Source organism: Vulpes lagopus, chromosome 21, assembly GCF_018345385.1.
Source record: "Vulpes lagopus strain Blue_001 chromosome 21, ASM1834538v1, whole genome shotgun sequence".
Taxonomy (NCBI): domain Eukaryota; kingdom Metazoa; phylum Chordata; class Mammalia; order Carnivora; family Canidae; genus Vulpes; species Vulpes lagopus.
In genome coordinates this window covers 649590-671458 of record NC_054844.1, presented here as the reverse complement: position 1 = coordinate 671458, position 21869 = coordinate 649590, and the positions used below count along the sequence as shown (strand labels likewise).

The window sequence follows — 21869 nt, the reverse complement described above, 5'->3', positions numbered from 1 at the left end:
ATTTTATTTTATTTTTTTTTAAGATTTTATTTATTTATTCATGAGAGACTCGGGGAGGGGGGAGGGGAGCAGAGACACAGGCAGAGGAAGAAGCAGGCTCCATGCAGGGAGCCCAATGTGGGACTTGATCCTGGGTCTCCAGGATCACGCCCTGGGCTGAAGGTGGCGCTAAACTGCTGAGCCACTGGAGCTGCCCAATTTTTAAGATTTTAATGTGTTTTTAATCTCTAACTTTGAATGCCCAATCTGTATTTCACATTTTTAGGTCTAAGTACACAGTTTTTCATGTGTTTAAAACCAAGAGATTGCTTTTTTGACTAATTGGTGAAAATATATCTTCTGATACAAAGTGTCAACATGAATCATCTTTAAGGTACTTTGTGTTAAACACTGTTGACAGGTCTTAAAATTTGGCTACATGATGTTGCATATCTGTTATATAAAGTCTAAGTATGATTTCCATGGGTAATGTGTTTGTCTTCAGCCACTTGAACACAACGTCAGTATAAAACAAACTGCTCAGCTGTCAAACTGGAACTAGTTTTGAAAACCAAAAGGCAGGAGGAGGTGATGGCAGCTATACTCTGTTGGATGAAGGCTCTGGGCATACAGATGCAGAGAGGAAAATAATATTTTGTTCTCTGAATTATAAAAAGAAATGGCTGGCATAAATGCCTTTTGGATTTCTGAAGATAGTTTTGTTTTTTCTATGATTTATGTTCAGTGATCATTTTTGTCTTATTATATTTGAGATGATTTTTCCATTGTACTGGATTGAGAAGAGCACTTTATTGAGGCTTATAAGTAATGTGACTGGTGTGAATTTTTTTTAAATAGACTATAGAGCAGTTTTAGGTTCCTAGAAATAACGAAGGAAGATACCGAGATTTCTCATATACTACCTGCCTGCACACATGCGTAGCCTTCCCCATTAACAGCATCTTCTACCAGAGTGGTAGGTACATTTGTTACAACTGATGAACTTCTGTGGATGCATCATTGTTACCCAAAGACCATGGTTTAAATTACAGTTTACTCTTGGTGTATATTCTGTAATTTGGACAAATTTATGATGACCTATATCCACCACTATAGTATTATACAGAGTAGTTTCACTTTTATAGAAATCTTGTGTTCCACTTATTTGACCCTTCTTCTACCTTACCTCTGACAACCACTGATTTTTTTTTACTGTCTCCATCATTTTTCCTTTTCCAGAATGTTATATAGTTGGGACCATGTGATATATAGCCTTTTCAGACTGGCTTCTTTCACTTAATTTCCTCTTTTTATGTCTTGATTTTATGGCTTGTGATAGGTCATCTCTTTTTAGTCCTGGATTTTTAGCACTCCTTTGTCTCGATGTATCACCGTTTATTTACCCATTCACCTGCTGAAGGGAGATCTCATTGCTTCTAAGTTTTGACGATTATAATAAAGCTGATACAATCATCTGTGTGCAGGTTTTTGTGTGAACATGAGCTTTAAACTTCTTTGTGTAAATACCAAGGAGTGCAGTCTGGTAAGAGTATGTTTAGTTTTTGTTTTTTGTTTTAAGATTTTTTTTTATTTATTCATGAGAGACGGAGAGGGAGAGAGAGAGAGAGAGAGAGAGGCAGAGACACAGGCAGAGGGAGAAGCAGGCTCCATGCAGGGAGCCCAATGTGGGACTTGATCCCAGGTCTCTAGGATCACACCCTGGGCCCAAGGCAGGTGCTAAACTGCTGAGCCACCCAGGCGTCCCAGTATGTTTAGTTTTGTAAGAAACTACCAAGCTGTATCAGTTTACATTCTCACTGGCAGTGAATGAGTATTCTTTTTCCTTCATAGCCTCACCAGCATTTGGTGTTGTTGGTGTTAGATTTTGGCCATTTTACTAGATGTGTAGTGGTATCTCATTGTTTTATTTTTTATTTTTTTATAATAAATTTATTTTTTATTGGTGTTCAATTTGCCAACATTGAATAACACCCAACAACAGAATAACACCCAGTGCTCATCCCGTCAAGTGCCCCCCTCAGTGCCCGTCACCCATTTACCCCCACCCCCCCACCCTCCTCCCCTTCCACCATGCCTAGTTCGTTTCCCAGAGTTAGGAGTCTATGTTCTGTCTCCCTTTCTGATATTTCCCACACATTTCTTCTCCCTTCCCTTATATTCCCTTTCACTATTATTTATATTCCCCAAATGAATGAGAACATATAATGTTTGACCTTCTCCGATTGACTTATTTCACTCAGCATAATACCCTCCAGTTCCATCCACGTTGAAGCAAATGGTGGGTATTTGTCGTTTCTAATTGCTGAGTAATATTCCATTGTATACATAAACCACATCCTCTTTATCCATTCATCTTTCGATGGACACCGAGGCTCCTTCCACAGTTTGGTTATTATGGACATTGCTGCTATGAACATCGGGGTGCAGGTGTCCTGGCGTTTCATTGCATCTGAATCTTTGGGGTAAATCCCCAGGAGTGCAATTGCTGGGTCGTAGGGCAGGTCTATTTTTAACTCTTTGAGGAACCTCCACACAGTTTTCCAGAGTGGCTGCACCAGTTCACATCATTGTTTTAATTTGCATTTCTCTGATGACATATGATGTGGAGCTTCTTTTCATATGCTAATTTTCCATTTGTATGTTTTTTATTTTTATTTTTTTATTTTTTTTAATTTTTTATTTATTTATGATAGTCACAGAGAGAGAGAGAGAGAGAGGCAGAGACACAGGCGGAGGGAGAAGCAGGCTCCATGCACCGGGAGCCTGACGTGGGATTCGATCCCGGGTCTCCAGGATCGCGCCCTGGGCCAAAGGCAGGCGCCAAACCACTGCGCCACCCAGGGATCCCGTTTTTGTTTTTTTAAAAGATTTTATTTATTCATGAAAGACACAGAGAGAGAGGCAGAGACACAGGCAGAGAGAGAAGCAGGCTCCATGCAGGGAGCCCGATGCAGGACTCGATCCCAGAATCCCAAGATCATGCCCTGAGCCAAAGGCAGAGGCTCCACCACTGAGCCACCCAGGTGTCCCTGTACATCTTTGGTGAAGTATTGGCTAAGGTGTTTGGCCCATTCTTAAAATCAGGTTGATTTCTTATTAAATAGTTCTTTGTATATTTTGGATAATAATCCTTTATCAGGTGTGCCTTTTTTTTTTTTTTTTTAAGATTTTATTTATTTGAGTCAGAGAGAGAGAGAGAGAGAGCAGAGGGGACAAGCAGAGGGAGAGGGAGAAGCAGGCTCTACACTGAACAGGGGGACCTATGTGAGGCTTGATCCTAGGATCCCGGGATCATAACCTTAGCTGAAGGCAGATGCTTAACCAACTGAGCCACTCCAGGTGCCCCTCAGGTGTGTCTTTTGAAATTGTTTTCTCCCAGTCAGTGGCTTACGTTCTTTCAACATTGTCATAGACTGACATTTTTAATCTTAATAAAGTCCAGCTTCTGAGCCATTTATTTCATTGACTATGTCTTAGTGTTGTATCTAAAAAGTCATCACCAAGGCCAAGCTCATCTAGGTTTTCTCCTGTATTATTTCCTGGGAGTTTTATAGTTTTGTGTTTTACATTAAGATCTGTGATCCAGGGGATCCCTGGGTGGCTCAGCGGTTTAGCGCCTGCCTTTGGCCCAGGGCGCGATCCTGGAGTCCCGGGATCGAGTCCCATGTCGGGCTCCTGGCATGGAGCCTGCTTCTCTCTCCTCCTGTCTCTCTGTCTCTCTCTCTCTCTATGTCTATCATAAATAAATAAATAAATCTTAAAAAAAAAAAAATCTGTGATCCAGGGCAGCCCGGCTGGCCCAGCGGTTTAGCGCTGCCTTCAGCCCAGGGCCTGATCCTGGAGACCTGGGATCGAGTCCCACATCGGGCTCCCTGCGTGGAGCCTGCTTCTCTCTCTCTCTCTCTCCCTCTCTGTTTCTCATGAATAAATAAAATCTTTTTAAAAAAATATCTGTGATCCTTTATGTAAAGGGTGTAAGGTCTGTGTCTAGATTAGTTTTTGTGCATGTCCAATTGTCCCACCACCATTGTTTGAAAAAACTTTTTTTTTTTAAATGTTACTTTTTTTTTTTTTTTAATTTTTATTTATGATAGTCACACACAGAGAGAGAGAGAGAGAGGCAGAGACACAGGCAGAGGGAGAAGCAGGCTCCATGCACCGGGAGCCCGACGTGGGATTCGATCCCGGGTCTCCAGGATCGCGCCCTGGGCCAAAGGCAGGCGCCAAACCGCTGTGCCACCCAGGGATCCCGTGAAAAAACTTTTTTATCCATTGTTTGCCTTTGCTCCTTTCTCAAGAATCAGTTGACTGTGTTTAAGTGGGTCTGTTTCTGGGCTCTCTGTTCTGTTCCACTGATCTATTTGTTCTTTCACCAATACCATGCTGTCTTGATTATTCTAGCTTTATGTAAGTCTTGAAGTTAGATGGTGTCAGTGCTCCAACTCTGTTCTTCATATTGTGTTGGTTATTCTTGGTCTTTTGCTTCTCCATATAAACTTTATTTATTTATTTTAAAAAATATTTTTTTAAAGATTTTATTTATTTATTCATGAGAGACGGAGAGGGGGAGAGAGAGAGAGGCAGAGACATAGGCAGAGGGGAGGAGAAGTAGGCTCCATTCAGGACTCCAATGTGGGGCTCAATCCTGGAACCTTGGGAGCATGTCCTGAGCTGAAGGCAGATGCTCAACCGCTGAGCCATCCAGGAGTCCCTCCATATAAACTTTAGAATCAGTTTGTCAATATTTGCTGAGAGTTTAATTGGGATTGCATTGAATCATAGATGAAGTTGGGAAGAACTGACTGACATCTTAACCATATTGAATCTTTATATCCATGACATGGAATATCTCTATTTAGTTTTTTATTTCTTTTATTGGAGTTTTATAGTTTCTCTCATGTAAATCTTGTACCCATTTTGTTATATTTAATTTCAAGTTCCACTTGTTCATTGCTAATATATAGGAAAGTGATTGACTTTTTTATATTAACCTTGTATTCTGCAATCTTGCTATCATTGCTTATAATTTTAGGTTATTTTTGTGGATTCTTTTGGATTTTCATTACATAGATGATTGTGTCATTTGTGAACAAGACAATTTTATTTCTTCTCTAAAATAACAAAAGGGATCCCTGGGTGGCGCAGCGGTTTGGCGCCTGCCTTTGGCCCAGGGCGCGATCCTGGAGACCCGGGATCGAATCCCACATCGGGCTCCCGGTGCATGGAGCCTGCTTCTCCCTCTGCCTGTGTCTCTGCCTCTCTCTCTCTCTCTCTCTCTGTATGACTATCATAAATAAATAAAAATTTAAAAATAAAATAAAATAAAATAAAATAACAAAAATTCAAAGATTAAATTTAATTTAATGATCTAATTGGCTTTATTCAGTGATTCATGAATCATGCAGCATCCCATCTAGCAAATAGAAAGGAGCTCCAAAGAGCTGCAGAAAAAGAAAAGTTTTGGGCAGCCCAGGTGGCTCAGCGGTTTAGCACCGCCTTCAGCCCAGGGTGTGATCCTGGAGACCCGGGATCGAGTCCCACGTCAAGCTCCCTGCATGGAGCCTGCTTCTCCCTCTGCCTGTGTCTCTGCCTCCCTCTCTCTCTCTCTGTGTCTCTCATGAATAAATAAATAAAATCTTTAAAAAAAAAAAAAAAAGAAAAAGAAAAGTTTTTAAAGATAGAAAGGAGGTGGGACAAGGAAGTCATAAACAAAAGAAGGGATTATTTCAGGCTAGGTCACCTTTTTTTAGGGCAATGAAAGGAATCTGTTGGTTAATTACCTTACCAGTACTGACTGGGAAATTCCAGACTGACTGGTTAAGATCACATTCCTTCCTAAAGGAGGTTGAAATTGCTTAGGTTAAGTATTAAGTCTTGGTTGGTGACATGAGTTTAGCTCAGGTGAATCTGTTTGGGACCTGTTGCCTTTTTTTTTTTTTTTTAAACAATTCCTTCCCAGTCTGTATACATTTTATTTCCTTGTCTTACTGCATTAGCTAGGACTTCCAGTACAATGTTGAAAAGCAGGGACGCCTGAGTGGCTCAGCAGTTGAGCATCTGCCTTTGACTCAGGGCATGATCCTGGAGTCCCGAAATGGAGTCCTATATCGGACTCCCTGCCTGGAGCCTGTTTCTCCCTCTGCCTATGTCTCTGCCTCTGTCTCTGTGTGTGTATCTCATGAATAAATAAATAAAATATTAAAAAAAAAACAAATGAAAGAGATTATAGAGAATTACTACAATTTCTTTCTTAAATGTTTGGTGTAATTCACCTGTGAACCTGTCTTGAACCTGGTGTTTTCTGTACTTTCTGTTTTTTGTTTCTTTGTTTTTCTGTGGGGCTTGAACTCATGACCCTGAGATCAAGACTTGAGCTGAGATCAAGAGTCAGATACAGAGCCACCCAGGCATTTCTGTGCTTTCTATTTTAGAAGGTTATTGATTATTGATTCAATTTCTTTAATAGATATAGGCTTATTCAGTTTGTCTATTTTTTCTTGTCTGAGTTTTGGTAGATTATGCTTTTATAGAATGGATCCATCTCATCTAGGTTTTCAAATTTGTGATTATGGAGTACAATATTCCTTTATTATCCTTTTAAAGTCCATGGGATCTATAGTGATGTCCCATCTTTCATTTTTGATGTTAATAATTTGTTTTCTCTTTTTTCCTATTGAATTCATTGATCTTCTCAAAAAATCAGCTTTTGGGTTTATTGATTTTCTCTGTTGATTTCCTATATTCAGTTTCATTGATTTCTGTTATTTTTCTTTTCTTCTGTTTACTTTGGATTCAATTGCCTCTTCCTTTTCGAGTTTCCTAAGTTGAAAGTTTAGATGATTGATTTTAGATCTTTCTTATTTGGGCACCCCAGATGGCTCAGGTGTAGTGCCACCTTCAGCCTGGGGTGTGATCCTGGAGACCCAGGATCAAGTCCCACGTCGGGCTCCCTGCATAAAATCTTTATTTTATTTATTCATGAGAAACACAGAGAGGAGAGAGAAACAGACAGAGACACAGGCAGAGGGAGAAGCAGACTCCATGCAGGGAGCCTGACGTGGGACTCGATCCCGGGTCTCCAGGATCACACACCTGGCTGAAGGCAGCGCTAAACCACTGAGCCACGCAGTCTGCCCAATAAAATCTTTAAAAAAAAAAAAAAAGATCTTTCTTTTCTACTATATGCATTTAATACTTAATGCTATGAATATCCCTCTAAGCATTGCTTTTACTGCCTGATACAAAGTTTAGTAAGTTGTGTTTTCTTTTTTTTTTTTTTTTTTTAGATTTTATTTATTTATTCATGAGAGACACACACACACACAGAGAAACAGAGATGCAGGCAGAGGGAGAAGCAGGCTCCATACAGGGAGCCTGATGTGGGACTTGATCCCGGGTCCCCAGGATCACACCCTGGGCTGAAGGCAGTGCTAAACTGCTGAGCCACCCGGGCTGCCTTGTAAGTTGTGTTTTCATTTTCATTTAGTTCAAAATATTCTAAAATTTCTCTTGAGATTTATTCTCTGACCCAGATATTATTCAGACTATTTTATTTAGTAACCAAGTATTTTGGAATTTCCCAACTATCTTCATTGCTGATTTTTAGTTGTATCCCACTGTGGTCTGAGCATAGACATTGTATGATTTCTATTCTTTTACATTCGTAAAGGTGTGTTTCATGTCCCAGAATGTGAGTATTCCATGTGAGCTTGGGAGGAATGTGTATTCTGCTATTATTGGATGAGGTAGTTTATAGATGCCCGTTGTATCCAATTAATTGATGGTATTGTTGAATTTAACTATGTCATTAGTGACTTTCTGCCTGTGGATCCATTTCTAATGGAAGAGTGTTGAAGTCTCTAGTTATAATAGTGGATTCATTCATTTCTCCTTGCATTTCTATCAGTTTTTGTCTCCTATAATTTAACACTCTGTTGTTAGTTGTATGCACATTAAAGATTATTATGTCTTTTTGGATGTTTAACCCCTTTATCATTATGGAATGTGCCTCTTTGTTCCTGATAACTTTTCTTACTCTGAAGTCTGCTTGATTTAAATTAATAGATAGAGGTAGTCTCACATTTTTTTTTTAAGATTTTATTTTTTAAATAATCTCTCCACCCAATGTGGGGCTCAAGCTTAAAACCCTGAAATCAAGAGTAGCATACTGTACCTACTGAGCCAGCCAGGCACCCCTTTATATTTAGAGTTTCTTATAGACAACACTTGTTGGGTCTTGTTTTTTCATCCAATCTGACAAGTTCTGTCTTTTAATTGGTACATTTAGATTATTGATGGTCAAAGTGATTATTGATAATTGGATTAGTATCTATCGTATTCGTTAAAAGTGTTTTCCACTTGTTGCCCTTATTCTTTATTCCTATGTTGTCTTCCACTCTTTTTCTGCCTTTTGTGGTTTTAATTAAGCATGTGATATGATTCCATATTCTTTCCTTTCTTAACATATCCATTACATTTCTCTTTTTACTTTTTTAGTGCTTGCCCCAGAGTTTGCAATATACATTTACAACTAATCCAAGTTCACTTTCAAATAACACTGTGCTGCTTCATGAGTAATGTGAGTACCTTATCATAACAAAATAATCTTAATTCCTCTCTCTCATCTCTGTCAATGCTGTCACTTATTTCACTTATATAAGCATGCGTATGTATGTGCATATATATGCTATATATGTAAGCATACATAATTGAGTTGCTATTATCTTTTTGAACAACATGTTATGAGGTATATCAATTAAGAATAAGAAAAATAAACATTTTTATTTTACTTTCACTTATCCCTCTGATGCTCTCCCTTTCTTAATGGAGATCCAAGTTTCTGACATATTGTTTTCCTTCTCTAGTGAGACTCTGAGACTCTTAACATTGCTTGCAAGGCAAGTCTACTAATAACACATTTCCTCAGTTTTTGCTTGTCTGAGATTTTTGCTTGTCCTTCATTTTTGAGGGATAATTTCACATGCACAGAAGTCTAAATTGGTGGGGATTTTTTTTCACAACACTTTAAATATTTTAGTTCACTCTGTTCTTGCTTGCATGGTTTCTGAGGAAAAGTTCAATATAATTCTTATCTTTGTTCTTTTATTGGTAAGATGCTTTTAACTCTGGCTTAAGATTTTTTTTTATCTCTGACTTTTTTGTAGTTTGAAAATGATATGCCTAGGTATAGGGTTGTTTGTTTGTTTTTTTTTTTTTCCACATTTATTCTACTTAATGTTCTCTGAGCTTCCTGAAACTGTGTTTGGTGTCTGACATTAATTTGAGGAAGCTCTCAGTCATTTTTTTAAAAAGATTTTATTTATTTATTCATGAGAGACAGAGACAGACAGACAGACAGACAGACAGACACACAGAGGGAGAAGCAGGCTCCATGCAGGGAACTCAATGCGGGAGTCGATCCCAGGACCCAGGATCACAACCTGAGCCGAAGGCAAATGCTCAACCACTGAGCCACCCAGGTGCCCTGCTCTCATTCATTATTCTTTTAAATATTTCTCGTGTTCCTTTCTTTCTTTTCCTTTCTGTATTCCAATTACGTGTATGTTACACTTTCTGTAGTTGTTCTGCAGTCCTTGGATAGCCTGTTCTTTTTTTCCTGTTTTTGTTGTCTTTACTTTTTAGTTTTGGATGCTTCTTTTATAATTTTTTTAAGATTTTATTTATTTATTCGTGAGAGAGACACACAGAGAGAGAGAGAGAGAGAGTGGCAGAGACACAGGCAGAGGGAGAAGCAGGCTCCATGCAGGAAGCCCGACGTTGGACTCGATCCCGGGTCTCCAGGATCACGCCCTGGGCTGAAGGTGGCGCTAAATCGCTGAGCCACCGGGCTGCCCAGTTTTGGATGTTTCTATTGAGATCTACTCAAGCTCAGAGATTCTTCCCTTATCCATATCTAGTCTAATAATAAGTCCATCATAGGTATTCTTCATTTCTGTTATAGATATTTTTGATCTCACGGTTCTTTCTTAGTATTTGTATCTCTCTGCTTACGTTGCCCATCTATTCCAGCATGCTCTCTACTTTACCCATAGGAGTCCTTAGCTTATTAATCATAATTGCTTTAAATTCTTTGTGTGATAGGGACGCCTGGGTGGCTCAGCAGTTGAGCATCTGCCTTTGGCTCTGGGCGTGATCCTGGGGTCCTGGGATCGAGTCCCATATCAGGCTCCCTTCTGGAAGCCTGCTTCTTCCGCAGTCTATGTCTCTGCCTCTCTCTGTGTGTCTCTCATGAATAAATAAATAAAATCTTAAAAAAAAAATTCTTGGTGTGATAATTTCAACATCTTCAATGTCTGGTTCTGATGCTTTTGCTCCATCTCTTCAAACTGTGTTTTTTGCCTTTAGACATGTCTTGTAATTTCTTCTTGATAGCTGGACATGGTGTACTGGGTAAAAGGAGCTGCTATAAAGAAGCCATGTTGGGAGGGGGTGTGCCCCGGTGGCTCAGTCAATTAAGTATCTGCCTTTGGCTCAGGTCATGATGCCAGGATCCTGGGATCGAGCCCTGTGTTGGGTTCCATGCTCAGCGAGGAGTCTGCTTCTCCCTCTGCTGCTTCCCCTGCTTGTGTTCTCTCTTTCGCAAATGAATAAAATAAAATCTTTTTAAAGAAGAAGAAGCCTTGGGGGAAAGAGGAAGATTGTATAGCCCTATGATTAGGTCACTCTTTTTACGGAGCCTATGGCCTCTGCACTGTGAACTTCATACGTGTTTCTCAGTTTTTCCTTCTCCTGTTAGGTGGAGTGAGATGGCTAGTGTGAGCTGAGCTGGGTATTTCTCAACCACTGTGTTGGTAAGGCTCTGATTAGTTTCTCTGGAGGGCAGTCCTTGTTAAGAAAAACAGTGAGTGCCCTGATGTATTTCAGGATGGTTTATTTTCCTTGCCTTTCCAGAAGCACGAGGGGCTTTTCCTCTGGTATTTTTTGAGAGCTCTGGGTTGAGCTCCTGGAGGTAAATCTCACAAAATTATAGGGGTCTTTCTATGATGGGGTATCCTAGAGTTAAAAACTCCATATTGGCCATACTGAACCTCCATAGTTCATCACTTGGGTTTAGGTCTCCCTCCCTCAGCGCTCGTCCCCACACTGGTAAGCTGTGACTCCCCATGTCTGCCTGTCTGTCTCAGTCCTGAGGGCAGCAGTTTGCCCCATGCCATCACCTATCTTACAGATTCTAAAATAGTTGTGGATTTTTCAGTTAGTTCAGCTTCTTACTTGTTAGGGTGAAGTGGCAACTTCAAGCTCCTTACATGTGGAATCAGAACCAGAAGTCCCTCCGAAGTTTTCTCTCTCGGTTTTGTCCTTACCAAACTCCAGCGATCCATCACTTCCAGTTCTCCTACCTGAGCGCTGATTCCTGGGTGGTTGCCTCTTTTGATTTTGTATTCTAGTAAAGTTGTATTCTGTATTGCCTGTCGGTCAGTCTGGTCCTGGGGGCCGCAGTTTGCCCAATGACCTCACTTCTCTTACAGATCTAAGAGAAGTTACTGATTTCTGTTTGTTCAGCTTTACTCGTGGTTGTTAGGGTGCAGTGGCAACTTGGAGGCTTCTTACATGCTTCCCAAACCACAAGTTAAAATGACCTCAAGCTGACACTTGACAAGGATTTATCTCATTTTGTTTTTAGTTACTTTATCCATGGACATGATTCTTCAGACTCATAAGTCCTATGGTTACAATTTTTGTACCTTAGATGTGAAAGATGCTCAGTCGTCTCTAATCATTTCTTATTACTGAGACTCACCATCATGTGAGGGTGAAATACATTTGTATAATTCCTTTGAAATATCTATATGGAATATAGAGGCTGGGGCTCCTGTTCTGTGGAGCAGTGCTCATACACATCACCAACTCATGTTCTTTCTCTTGGTTTTCCTCGAGGAGGAGAATGGCTTAGAGGTGTTTATTTCTGTCTAAATGTATGGCCTGAGATGAATCATTTTCTTGAATATTCTTCATATTATTTATAAACTCTAGTTTCTAAGGAAATCATTGAGTGCCCATTTTATAAGGAGTTTGTGAAGATTAATTTCTGTAATGCTGTTTAAGCCTTTCAGAGATTAATTTTTACTGTGCAGTAAACCTTGTTTGATTGCATATGTTATGGTAGGCACCATTCTAGATTTTAAGTATACAAAAGTTGAATAAAATCCAGGCCCTAGGGATCCCTGGGTGGCGCAGCGGTTTGGCGCCTGCCTTTGGCCCGGGGCGCGATCCTGGAGACCCGGGATCGAATCCCACATCGGCCCCCAGTACATGGAGCCTGCTTCTCCCTCTGCCTGTGTCTCTGCCTCTCTCTCTCTCTCTCTCTCTCTCTCTCTGTGACTATCATAAATAAATAAAAAATAAAAATAAAAAAATCCAGGCCCTAGGGACACCTGGGTGGCTCAGTGGTTGAGTGTCTGTCTTCGGCTCAGGGCCTGATCCTGGATTCCCAAGATTGAGTCCCACATCAGGCTCCTTGCATGGAGCCTGCCTCTCCTCCCTCTGCCTATGTTTCTGCCTCTCTCTCTCTCTCTTTGTGTCTCTCATGAATAAATAAATAAAATCTTAAAAAAAAAAAAAGAAAGATTTTATTTACTTATTCATGAGAGACACAGAAAGAGAGGCAGAGACCCAGGCAGAGGGAGAAGCAGGCTCCATGCAGGGAGCCTGATGTGGGAATCGATCCCAGGACTCCAGGATCACACCCTGAGCCAAAGGCAGACACCCAATCGCTGAGCCACCCAGGTGTCCCAATAAATAAAATATTAAAAAAAAAAAAATTCAGGCCCTACTCTTGAGCTCAGAACTGGCTGAGGAGATGTAATTGTAAAATGTAAATAATCAGTGTAGCATGTTATGTGCTGTCAGGTAGATATGTTCAAGTGTAGTCGGAAGATGAAAGGAGTGATTATTTGAGGTGCAATTAGAAATAAATTCAATTAGGAACACACATCTTAACTGTAATTAGCAATTAGCTGATTTTCAGAGCTAAAACTGAATTTATTTTTGTTTACGTTGGCATTAGAATTAGAAGATAGGGCTTTTGTTTATTTTCTCTTTTCACCTTATTTTTTACTCTGCCGCAGAGTGGTGAGTTTGCAAGGATTGGAAATCACAAGGGCAATTTGTGGCCTCAGCTCTACCAAATATTAGCTTTGTGTTTGTGGGAGAATTCATTTAACTTCTCTGAGCCTCAGTTTTATCAATTACAAAACAGGAATAATAGCCATCTCACAAAAACAGTGTTTTGTGAAAATATTTAAATGTCAGGTTTTCAGATATGTCTTTAAGAGTGTGTATTTTTTTTTTTCCTTTTCCTGAGTCTGAAGATTCCTTTGTGCTTTGAGTCTTTTAATTGCCCTGCAGCGCACTTAGGGCACAGCCTAGTTGTCCTATTATGATTCTCCCTGACTCATCCTGGTTCCGTCCCTCCTCTTTTCACTGTCTTTCACTTCCTGGGATTATGTTGCTACATTAGAAGTAAATCTGACTCCTGAAAAGGGCAGCACAAGTACCGTGGTAAGGCTTAAATTTTATTTTCTCCTATGTCATGTACTACATTAAATACTTACTATGAAACATTGAGTTTTAAATTACATACAAGATTATTGGTGAAAATGTCATCTGATGTCTACCATAATGTTTAATATTTAAGTACTTTGAGTAAAATTAGTTTTTGCCTTTTTTCTCTGACTTAAAACTTCTCATTTATTTTTTAAGAATAGAAAGCCACAAAAAATGTTTTTGTTTATAATCAAGGATATTTGAAGGTTATCTTTTGGGAACTTTAAGGTAAAAATTTGTTAGAACAGAATTTTTATACTCTGGGAGGTGACATAGTTTGTGATCTAAAATCACTAAGTGGGTTTGTAACTGAAATAATTTTAGTGTAATGAGGTTAAGTACTGTTTCATGAAACCTGTATGTTTTATATGCAAATGTGAATATTCACTGCACTGTATTCCAAAGTATATTTTTTGTGGGTCTTGGTTGTCATAATTGGTGGAAAATTCTGTAGGATATCTTTCCTACTTTGGATTTTCTCATTTTAGGTTAATAGTGATCTGAGAGGCATATGCTTAACTGAATGTAGAAGAGCAGTTATCTGTTTTTATTTTTTAAAATGAATTCTTGAGAGATAGATATCGTATAAAGGCTGAGAAGTAATAATAAAGGTTTATTCGTACATCTTAGGGGAGGTGAGTCCCCTAAAGTGAGTTTACCAGGGAATAAATATGGTCTTTGGAGTTCTGCCAAAGCATCTTCAGCTGGAAAGTTCAGTTTGTCAGCAGCCATGAGCCTGAAGATAAAATACTGCTTTAAGTGGTGGAATAATTTGTAACTGATGTGAACCCCCAAAAAGGGAAGCAAAATGCAGTCAGTACAAGCAGAATAGAGCAGTACTGCACATTTTTGAAAAGGTTCTTTTAATGATCTGCAAGCTGTTTTTATTTTGTTCTACCACTAAAACCAAAGTACATTTGTATTTTATCTTACATTTATTTAAAGATTTCTTCTCTCTCTCTCTCCCTTTTTATTTGGAAGGGCTTCATGCATGTCTTCGTGTACTTGCTTGAAGAAAACAACAAGAATAACCTTTTCTATTTATTTCTTGCTGTAAACTCAGGGGAAAACCTCTATATGGCAATCTGGAGACTTCCCTAAGAGTTAGTGTAACATAGTTGATAAAAGCATGGTCCCTGGAGGTAAACTGCCTGAGCTTAAATCCAGTTCAGTGACTGAACAGTTGCCCTCTTTGGTTGATTCTGTTTCCTGATCTGTAAAATGGAAATAATAATAATATGGCTTATTACCTATAATAATAAGATTTAACTAGGTTCATATCAGTAAAATGCTGAGAAGGCCACTTGGTACACATTTGGTTTATCCATTGTTACTGACATGCAGTTCTTAAGACACCTTGGGGCAAGTTACTTAATCTCTCTGGGCTTCCTCTGTTTTCTTTTCTTTTTTTTTTTTTTAATTTTTATTTATTTATGATAGTCACACACACAGAGAGAGAGAGAGAGAGCCAGAGACACAGGCAGAGGGAGAAGCAGGCTCCATGCACCGGGAGCCCGACGTGGGACTCGATCCCGGGTCTCCAGGATCGCACCCTGGGCCAAAGGCAGGCGCCAAACCACTGCGCCACCCAGGGATCCCTCTTTTTGTTTTCAAAGAAAGATCTAGCTCTCTGGTTCTTTGTGCATATTAAACTCTGATAGTTGGTTTTATGTTTTTGAACCCTTCAAGGGAGTGACTTCAAGTTACTCCTTTGTGGTTTTTTTTTTTTTTTTTTTTAAGATTTTATTTATTTATTCATGAGAGACACAGAGAGGTAGAGGGAGAAGCAGGCTCCTTGCAGGGAGCCTGATATGGGACTCGATCCCCTGACCATGATTACACCCTGAGCTGGAGGCAGATGCTCAACCACTGAGCCACCCAGGTGTCCCTCCGTTGTGTTTATCAGTGAGACTAAAAAGATATTTCCAACAATATAAATATTTTGTGCTAACAATGATTTTAGATTGCTAGACTGGCTCTAACACTACTTGTAGATGTTCTTCCCCCTAATGTGCTAAATTTTACCCAAAGTATCATCCAGAAAATCTCTTTATCTTTTAGTGAAAGCCTACTCTTCACTAATAACAATAATTGTTAAGAGAGAGGCCTCTAATTTTATATTTTTGCTTTATATGAATTGTCCCAGGAGTGAGTCTAAGTGGTCATCTATTCTTTCTTTAATGCTTTTTACATAAGAGCACAAATATTTTGGTGAATCTTCGTTAAAATGTCACATTCCAAGTAAGAAATAAGTTGTAAGGTGGGGAAGGCCATGACAGGGAAAAAAGCAATTAAATCTGAATTGACTTCTGGGGAGTATATTATTCTAAAGTTGTAATTTGACAAACTCATTGATCAAGGGAACAAAGAGTGTTCTTAACTCTTGTTAGCTTTAAGCTGTTAAAAATAGAGCGAAATGTTGGGATGCCTGGGTGGCTCAGCTCGTCTGCCTTTGGCTCAGGGCCTGATCCCAGGGTCCCAGATCAAGTCCCACATCAGGGTCCCTACATGGGGTCTGCTTCTCCCTCTGCCTGTCTCTGCCACTCTCTCTCTCTGTCTCTCATGAATAAGTAAATACAATCTTAAAAAAAAAAAAAAGCAAAATGTCATTTTACCCTAAATTCTACTTGTTTTTTTCCCCTTATTTCTTCACGATGGAATTTTTGAAATTTCCATTGATTTGTTTTGGCTTACATCCCTAAAGAAAAAGCAACTAAGAATTCCTTTCTAAGGATTAAAATTTTTGCCTTTTATGATTCTTTAATTTTTGTTTTTGCTTTTTTAATCAGTTCTTGTTATGAGTTTCTGTTTTTAGAAGTACAGATAAGTAACTTGTCAAGAATTCTTATCAGTGAGCACTTGAGACTGCTCTGACCCTTGGATAACCCTTCTGTTTGAAGAGCTCTGTAATTGTAAGGCAGCTCTGTGAATCCAGCTGTACTATGTGTCTTAGCATCCGCGTGGAAACAAATTACAGAACTTGTAGAGTGTGAACAGAATGAAAGCAGATGTGATTCTAAGACTAAGAATAAACAACATGAGAAATTTACCTTCCTTATCTCTTAATGTTGGAAGGTGGGGGTGGCTTTTTGAGTTTTTTTAGAAAATTTGAAAATGTTCATGGAAGGCTAACAATGCAGTTTTAAGTTAGTCATATTGGAGTAACTGATATTGACTATTTCGCATAACTCAAATGCAGTTTCTTTGAGAAAATAGGGTAGTCTTACTTGCTTCTTGGGGTCATAGACTGTGATTGATTCATTCAGTGGCATAATTCTGTAAACATTCTTTCCAGCTTAGCAAAAAGAATCCAATTTTTAAATGGTGAGTTTCAATAATGAAAATATATATATAGGGATCCCTGGGTGGCGCAGCGGTTTGGCGCCTGCCTTTGGCCCAGGGCGCGATCCTGGAGACCCGGGATCGAATCCCACATCGGGCTCCCGGTGCATGGAGCCTGCTTCTCCCTCTGCCTGTGTCTCTGCCTCTCTCTCTCTCTCTGTGACTATCATAAATTAAAAAAATATATATATATTAAAAAAAATATTAAAAAAAACATCAATTAAAAAAAAAGAAAATATATATATATAATCTTAAGCAATACCTCATTACCCTTCTTTTTAGCTACTTTGCAAGATTTGAAGATAAAAGATTATAAAGTTGCTGAGCCACATTTAGTTTATTTGGAGATTTTGAGAAAGCAAATAAAACAAGGGTGCTAAAGTAGAGTCAATAATGGACAATTATGTATTTCATGCTGCTTTATGCTATCACTGCTCTTCTTCACTACCTTTTCCCCCTCCTTGTATAATTATCCTTTATATGAGCCTTTATTTCTCTTTTCACAATGAAGCTCCTTGAAGAGATGATTTAATAAACAGGTAAACTTTTGAGTATATAAATGATGTGACAAAGAGAAATCCCTTGTAAGAAGGTGTTAGAGAATTTACATGACTAATTAGAATTGTGTTCTGGCAAAGAGGTAGGTAAATACAACAGGAAATTTTAATTTAATTATTGGTCTGGTTTTGGTGACTGGGTCTTCCTTACTCATGGACTTCCAGGTATACTTTTTCAACAAGGTTACAGAAATGGTTCCCTGAGTAGCTATTTTCATTCTTGTGGCCTACTGTCATTCTCTGTTATTGGTGGTTCATCAGGAATCAGCAAACTCACAATGTCCTTACAGTCACTCAATATTCTTTCTTTTTTTTTTTTTTTTTGTAATTCACGAGAGACACACAGGCGGCACAAATTTAGGCAGAGGGAGAAGCAAGCTCCTTGAGGGACTCAGTCCTGGGACTCCAGGACCACACCCTGAGCCTAAGGCAGACGCTCAACCACTGAGCCACCCAGGCATCCCTCAGTAGTCTTAATTATTTTACCTCTTCCTTTTCATTGTGCTAGAGTTTGGGCTTTGGGTAGGATAGTGAGGAAGCCAAATTGATTACAGCTGTTATACCGATCCTTTAGCAAGATTAGCTTAACTGATTGAGCCACCCAGTTGTTCCAGCATAAGGAAGTCTTAAAACTTTCACAGGTGTATCTAATTGGACAGCAAAGCTTGAGGGCTGCTCTGTTACCTAATCTCCCCAACTAGATTATAGACGCCTTGAAACAGAGATTTTAATTCTAGAATTTTAATTCTAAATTCTTAAATTTTATTAGTTTGCTGATAATATGTTTACTAGTTAAACACAACCGTAAACATAGAGAAGCCAAGTATTTAATTGTTCAAAATAAGTATCAAGAAAGGCATAGTGAAATACAGATTTTTTAAGTGGGTGTTGTAGAATTCCAAGAAAGAAAATGATGGTTGTAGAGCTTAATCAGGAAATGCTTCGGGAAGGAAGTATAGTCTCATCTTTAAGAAGTGTGAAAGAGGTCAGCCCAGGTGGCTCAGTGGTTTAGCACTGCCTTCGGCCCAGGGTGTGATTGATCCTGGAGACCTGGGATGGAGCCCCACATCGGGCTCCCTGCATGGAGCCTGCTTCTCCCTCTGCCTCTCTCTGCCTCTCTCTGTGTGTGACTATCATAAATAAATAAAAATTTAAAAAAAAAAAACAACAGGGAGACAAACCATAAGATACTCTTAACTATAGAACACAAACTGAGGGATTGCCTGGGTGGCTCAGTCAGTGAAACCCCTTCTGCCTTCGGCTCAGGTCATGATCTCAGGCTCCTGGGATCAAGCCCCGAGTCAGGCTCCCTGCTCAGCAGAGAGTTTCTTCCTCTGCTGCTCCCCCCGCTTGTGTTCTCTCTCTCTCCCTCTCAAACAAATAAATAAAATCTTTAAAAAAAAAAAAAAAGTTGCTGGAGGGAATGGGGTGGGGGGTGGAGTAACTGGGTGATGGGCACTTGATGTAATGAGCACTGGGTAGTAAAGTTTTTTTGTTTGTTTTTTGTTTTGTTTTGTTTTTTAATTCATGAGAGACACACACAGAGAGAGAGAGAGGCAGAGACACAGGCAGAGGAAGAAACAGGCTCCATACAAGGAGCCCAGTGTGGGATTCCATCCCGGGACTCCAGGATCATGCTCTGAGCCATCCGGGGATTCCCAGCACTGGGTATTATATGCATCTAATGAATCACTAAATTCTACCTGTGAAATAAATAATTTACTATATGTTAATTAAATTGAATTTAAATAAGAAATTTTAAAAAGGGAGGAAAGATTGGCCTTACCTCTTTTTAAAAAAAAATTATATTTGGTTTCCTGGGAAAACATTTAATGTGCCCAAGAAGAAATAATATATTATTCTAAATATCATGTAACTGAAGGAGTCGGATGGGTTTTTTGGTATTTTTTTAAGATTTTATTTATTAAAAAAAAGATTTTATTTATTCATTTGACAAAGTGAGCACAAGCAAGGGAGAAGGGCAGAGGGAGAGGGAGAAGCAGGGAGTCCGAAGTGAGGCTCAATCCCAGGACCCCGCATCATGACCTAAACTGAAGGCAGACACTTAACCAACTGAACCACCTAGGCGCTCCAGGAGTCAGATAATTAGAAATAGATTTCAAATGTAGCACTACTTACTCTATTTTATAAAAATTAAACTGAGCCTTTCTCTAATGGCTGGATGCTGCTACCTTAGCTTCATCTATTCTGTTCTGATCATCTCTTCTAAGTTAGTGATGTTGTCTAAGAGTTGGCATACTGAGGGTGGGGGAAAGTTGAATTCATTTTTCAGTAAAACCAAGATCTTTGTCAAACTCAGCAAGAGTGGGGAAAATATTCCCCTTTAATCAGGTAGAAACATATACTTGTTTTACATTCAGAAAGACATTGATAGTTTGTTTTCCATGCATTAACAAGCTTAGCTTTAGCAAGGCCTCATTATCCTTCTTTTTTAGCTACTTTGCAGGGCTTGAGAGTAGAGAATTGAGGCTGCTGAGCCTCTCATTTGGAGATTTTAAGAAAGCAGATAAATAAGACAAATGTACTAAAAGTCAAGTCAATAAAGGACAATTATGAACCTCATGCTACTTTATACTATTACTATTACTACTTTACCATCTTTTTTCCCTCCTTGTAAAATTATTCCTTATATGAGCCTTTCTAGTTTAAGAATTTTTTAATATTAGGGGATCCCTGGGTGGCTCAGTGGTCTAGCGCCTGCCTTTGGCCCAGGGCGTGATCCTGGAGTCCCGGGATCAAGTCCCACATCAGGCTCCCTGCATGGAACCTGCTTCTCCTTCTGCCTATGCCTCTGCTTCTCTCTCTTTCTCTGTGTCTCTCATGAATAAATAAATAAAATATTTAAAAAAAAAGAATTTTTTAATTTTAATTTAATTTTATTTATTTTTTTAAGAATTTATTTATTTAATCATGAGAGAGACACACAGAGAGGCAGAGGCAGAAGCAGGGTTCATGCAGGGAGCCCCACGTGGGACTCCATCCCAGGTCTCCAGGGTCAGGCCTGGGCTGAAGGTGGCGCTAAACCGCTGAGCCACCCGGGCTGCCCTCTTTCTAGTTTTCAAATGGGGAAATGGAGCTCCTTGAAGAGATGATTTAATAAACAGAAACCTTTGAGTATATAAATTATGTGGCAAAGAGAAGTCTCTTTGTAAGAAATGTTAGAGGATTTGCATGACTAATTGGAATTGTGTGCTGGCAAAGAGGTAAATACAACTTCACAGGAAATTTATTTTACTTAATTTTTTCTAGTAATCTCTACATCCATGGGGCTCAAACTCATGATGCCAAGATCAAGAGTAGCTGCTCTTTTTTTTTTTTTAAATTTTTTTATTATTATTTATTTATGATAGTCATAGAGAGAGAGAGAGAGAGAGGGAGAGACACAGGCAGAGGGAGAAGCAGGCTCCATGCACCGGGAGCCCGATGTGGGATTCGATCCCGGGTCTCCAGGATCGCGCCCTGGGCCAAAGGCAGGTGCCGAACCACTGCACCACCCAGGGATCCCGAGTAGCTGCTCTTTTAGCTGAGCCAGCCAGGCACCCAAACTTCATCTTTTTTTTTTTTTTTTTTACTCTTCATCTTATGCTTTGGAATACTGAAGAGCTAGTATTGGCCTGAATATACTGTGATATTTTTTGGTGTCATGCTTTTGTTTATGCTTTTCTGCTCCATGGAGCATCTTTCTCATCTCTTTGGTCTTTTAGTTCTTATTCTTTAAGATCCAGTTCTCTTGTTCTCTCTTTTTTTTTTAATTTTTATTTTTAAGTAATCTTTACACTCATCGTGGGGCTTGAACTCACAGCCCTGAGATCAAGAGTTGCATGCTCCACTGATGAGCCAGCCAGGCACCCCTTTTGCTCTCTTCTAAGAAGCTTTCCATGAGTCCCCAAATAAGTTTCTATTCTTCCTGCTCCTAGAGTACTCCATATTTGTCTCCTTCACTAGGTTTTATTATTTATTTATTTATTTTTTAAAGATCCTTTTTTTTTTTTTAAGATTTATTTATTTATTTATTCTTAGAGACACACACACAGAGAGAGAGGCAAAGACACAGGCAGAGGGAGAAGCAAGCTCCGTGCAGGAAGCCTGACGTGGGACTCAATCCTGGGTCTCCAGGATTACGCCCTGGGCTGCAGGCGGCGCTAAACTGCTGCGCCTCCAAACTGCTGCGCCTCCGGGGCTGCCCTAAAGATCCTATTTTTAAGTAATCTCTACGCCCAATGTGGAGCTTGAACTTAACTCCAAAATAAAAGAGTACATGCTCCATTGACCACACCCGCTTGGGCACCCCTCCTGTACTAGGTTTTAAACTATATTTTAAACCCTTTGGGGATTAGGGATTTGTGTTTTATCACTGGCATCCAAGTAGCACAGTTCCCAGCG

At 39.4% G+C, this 21869-nt stretch overlaps 1 protein-coding gene across 6 annotated transcripts in view; it reads left to right on the top strand.

The window, feature by feature from the left end:
- The window catches only part of BCL2L13 (BCL2 like 13), a 91185-nt gene that overhangs the window by 55946 nt on the left and 13370 nt on the right, over positions 1-21869 (top strand). Inside the window, exon 3 of one of the 6 annotated variants that reach the window (XM_041736950.1) lies at positions 8497-8578. The exons of 4 other annotated variants lie outside the window; for them this stretch is intronic. In XM_041736950.1, coding sequence (XP_041592884.1) covers positions 8497-8578 — 82 coding nt within the window. Of the gene's footprint in view, positions 1-8496; positions 8579-13370; positions 13522-21869 lie in introns of those variants that run through there. One more of the 6 variants, XM_041736951.1, reaches the window with a different exon arrangement.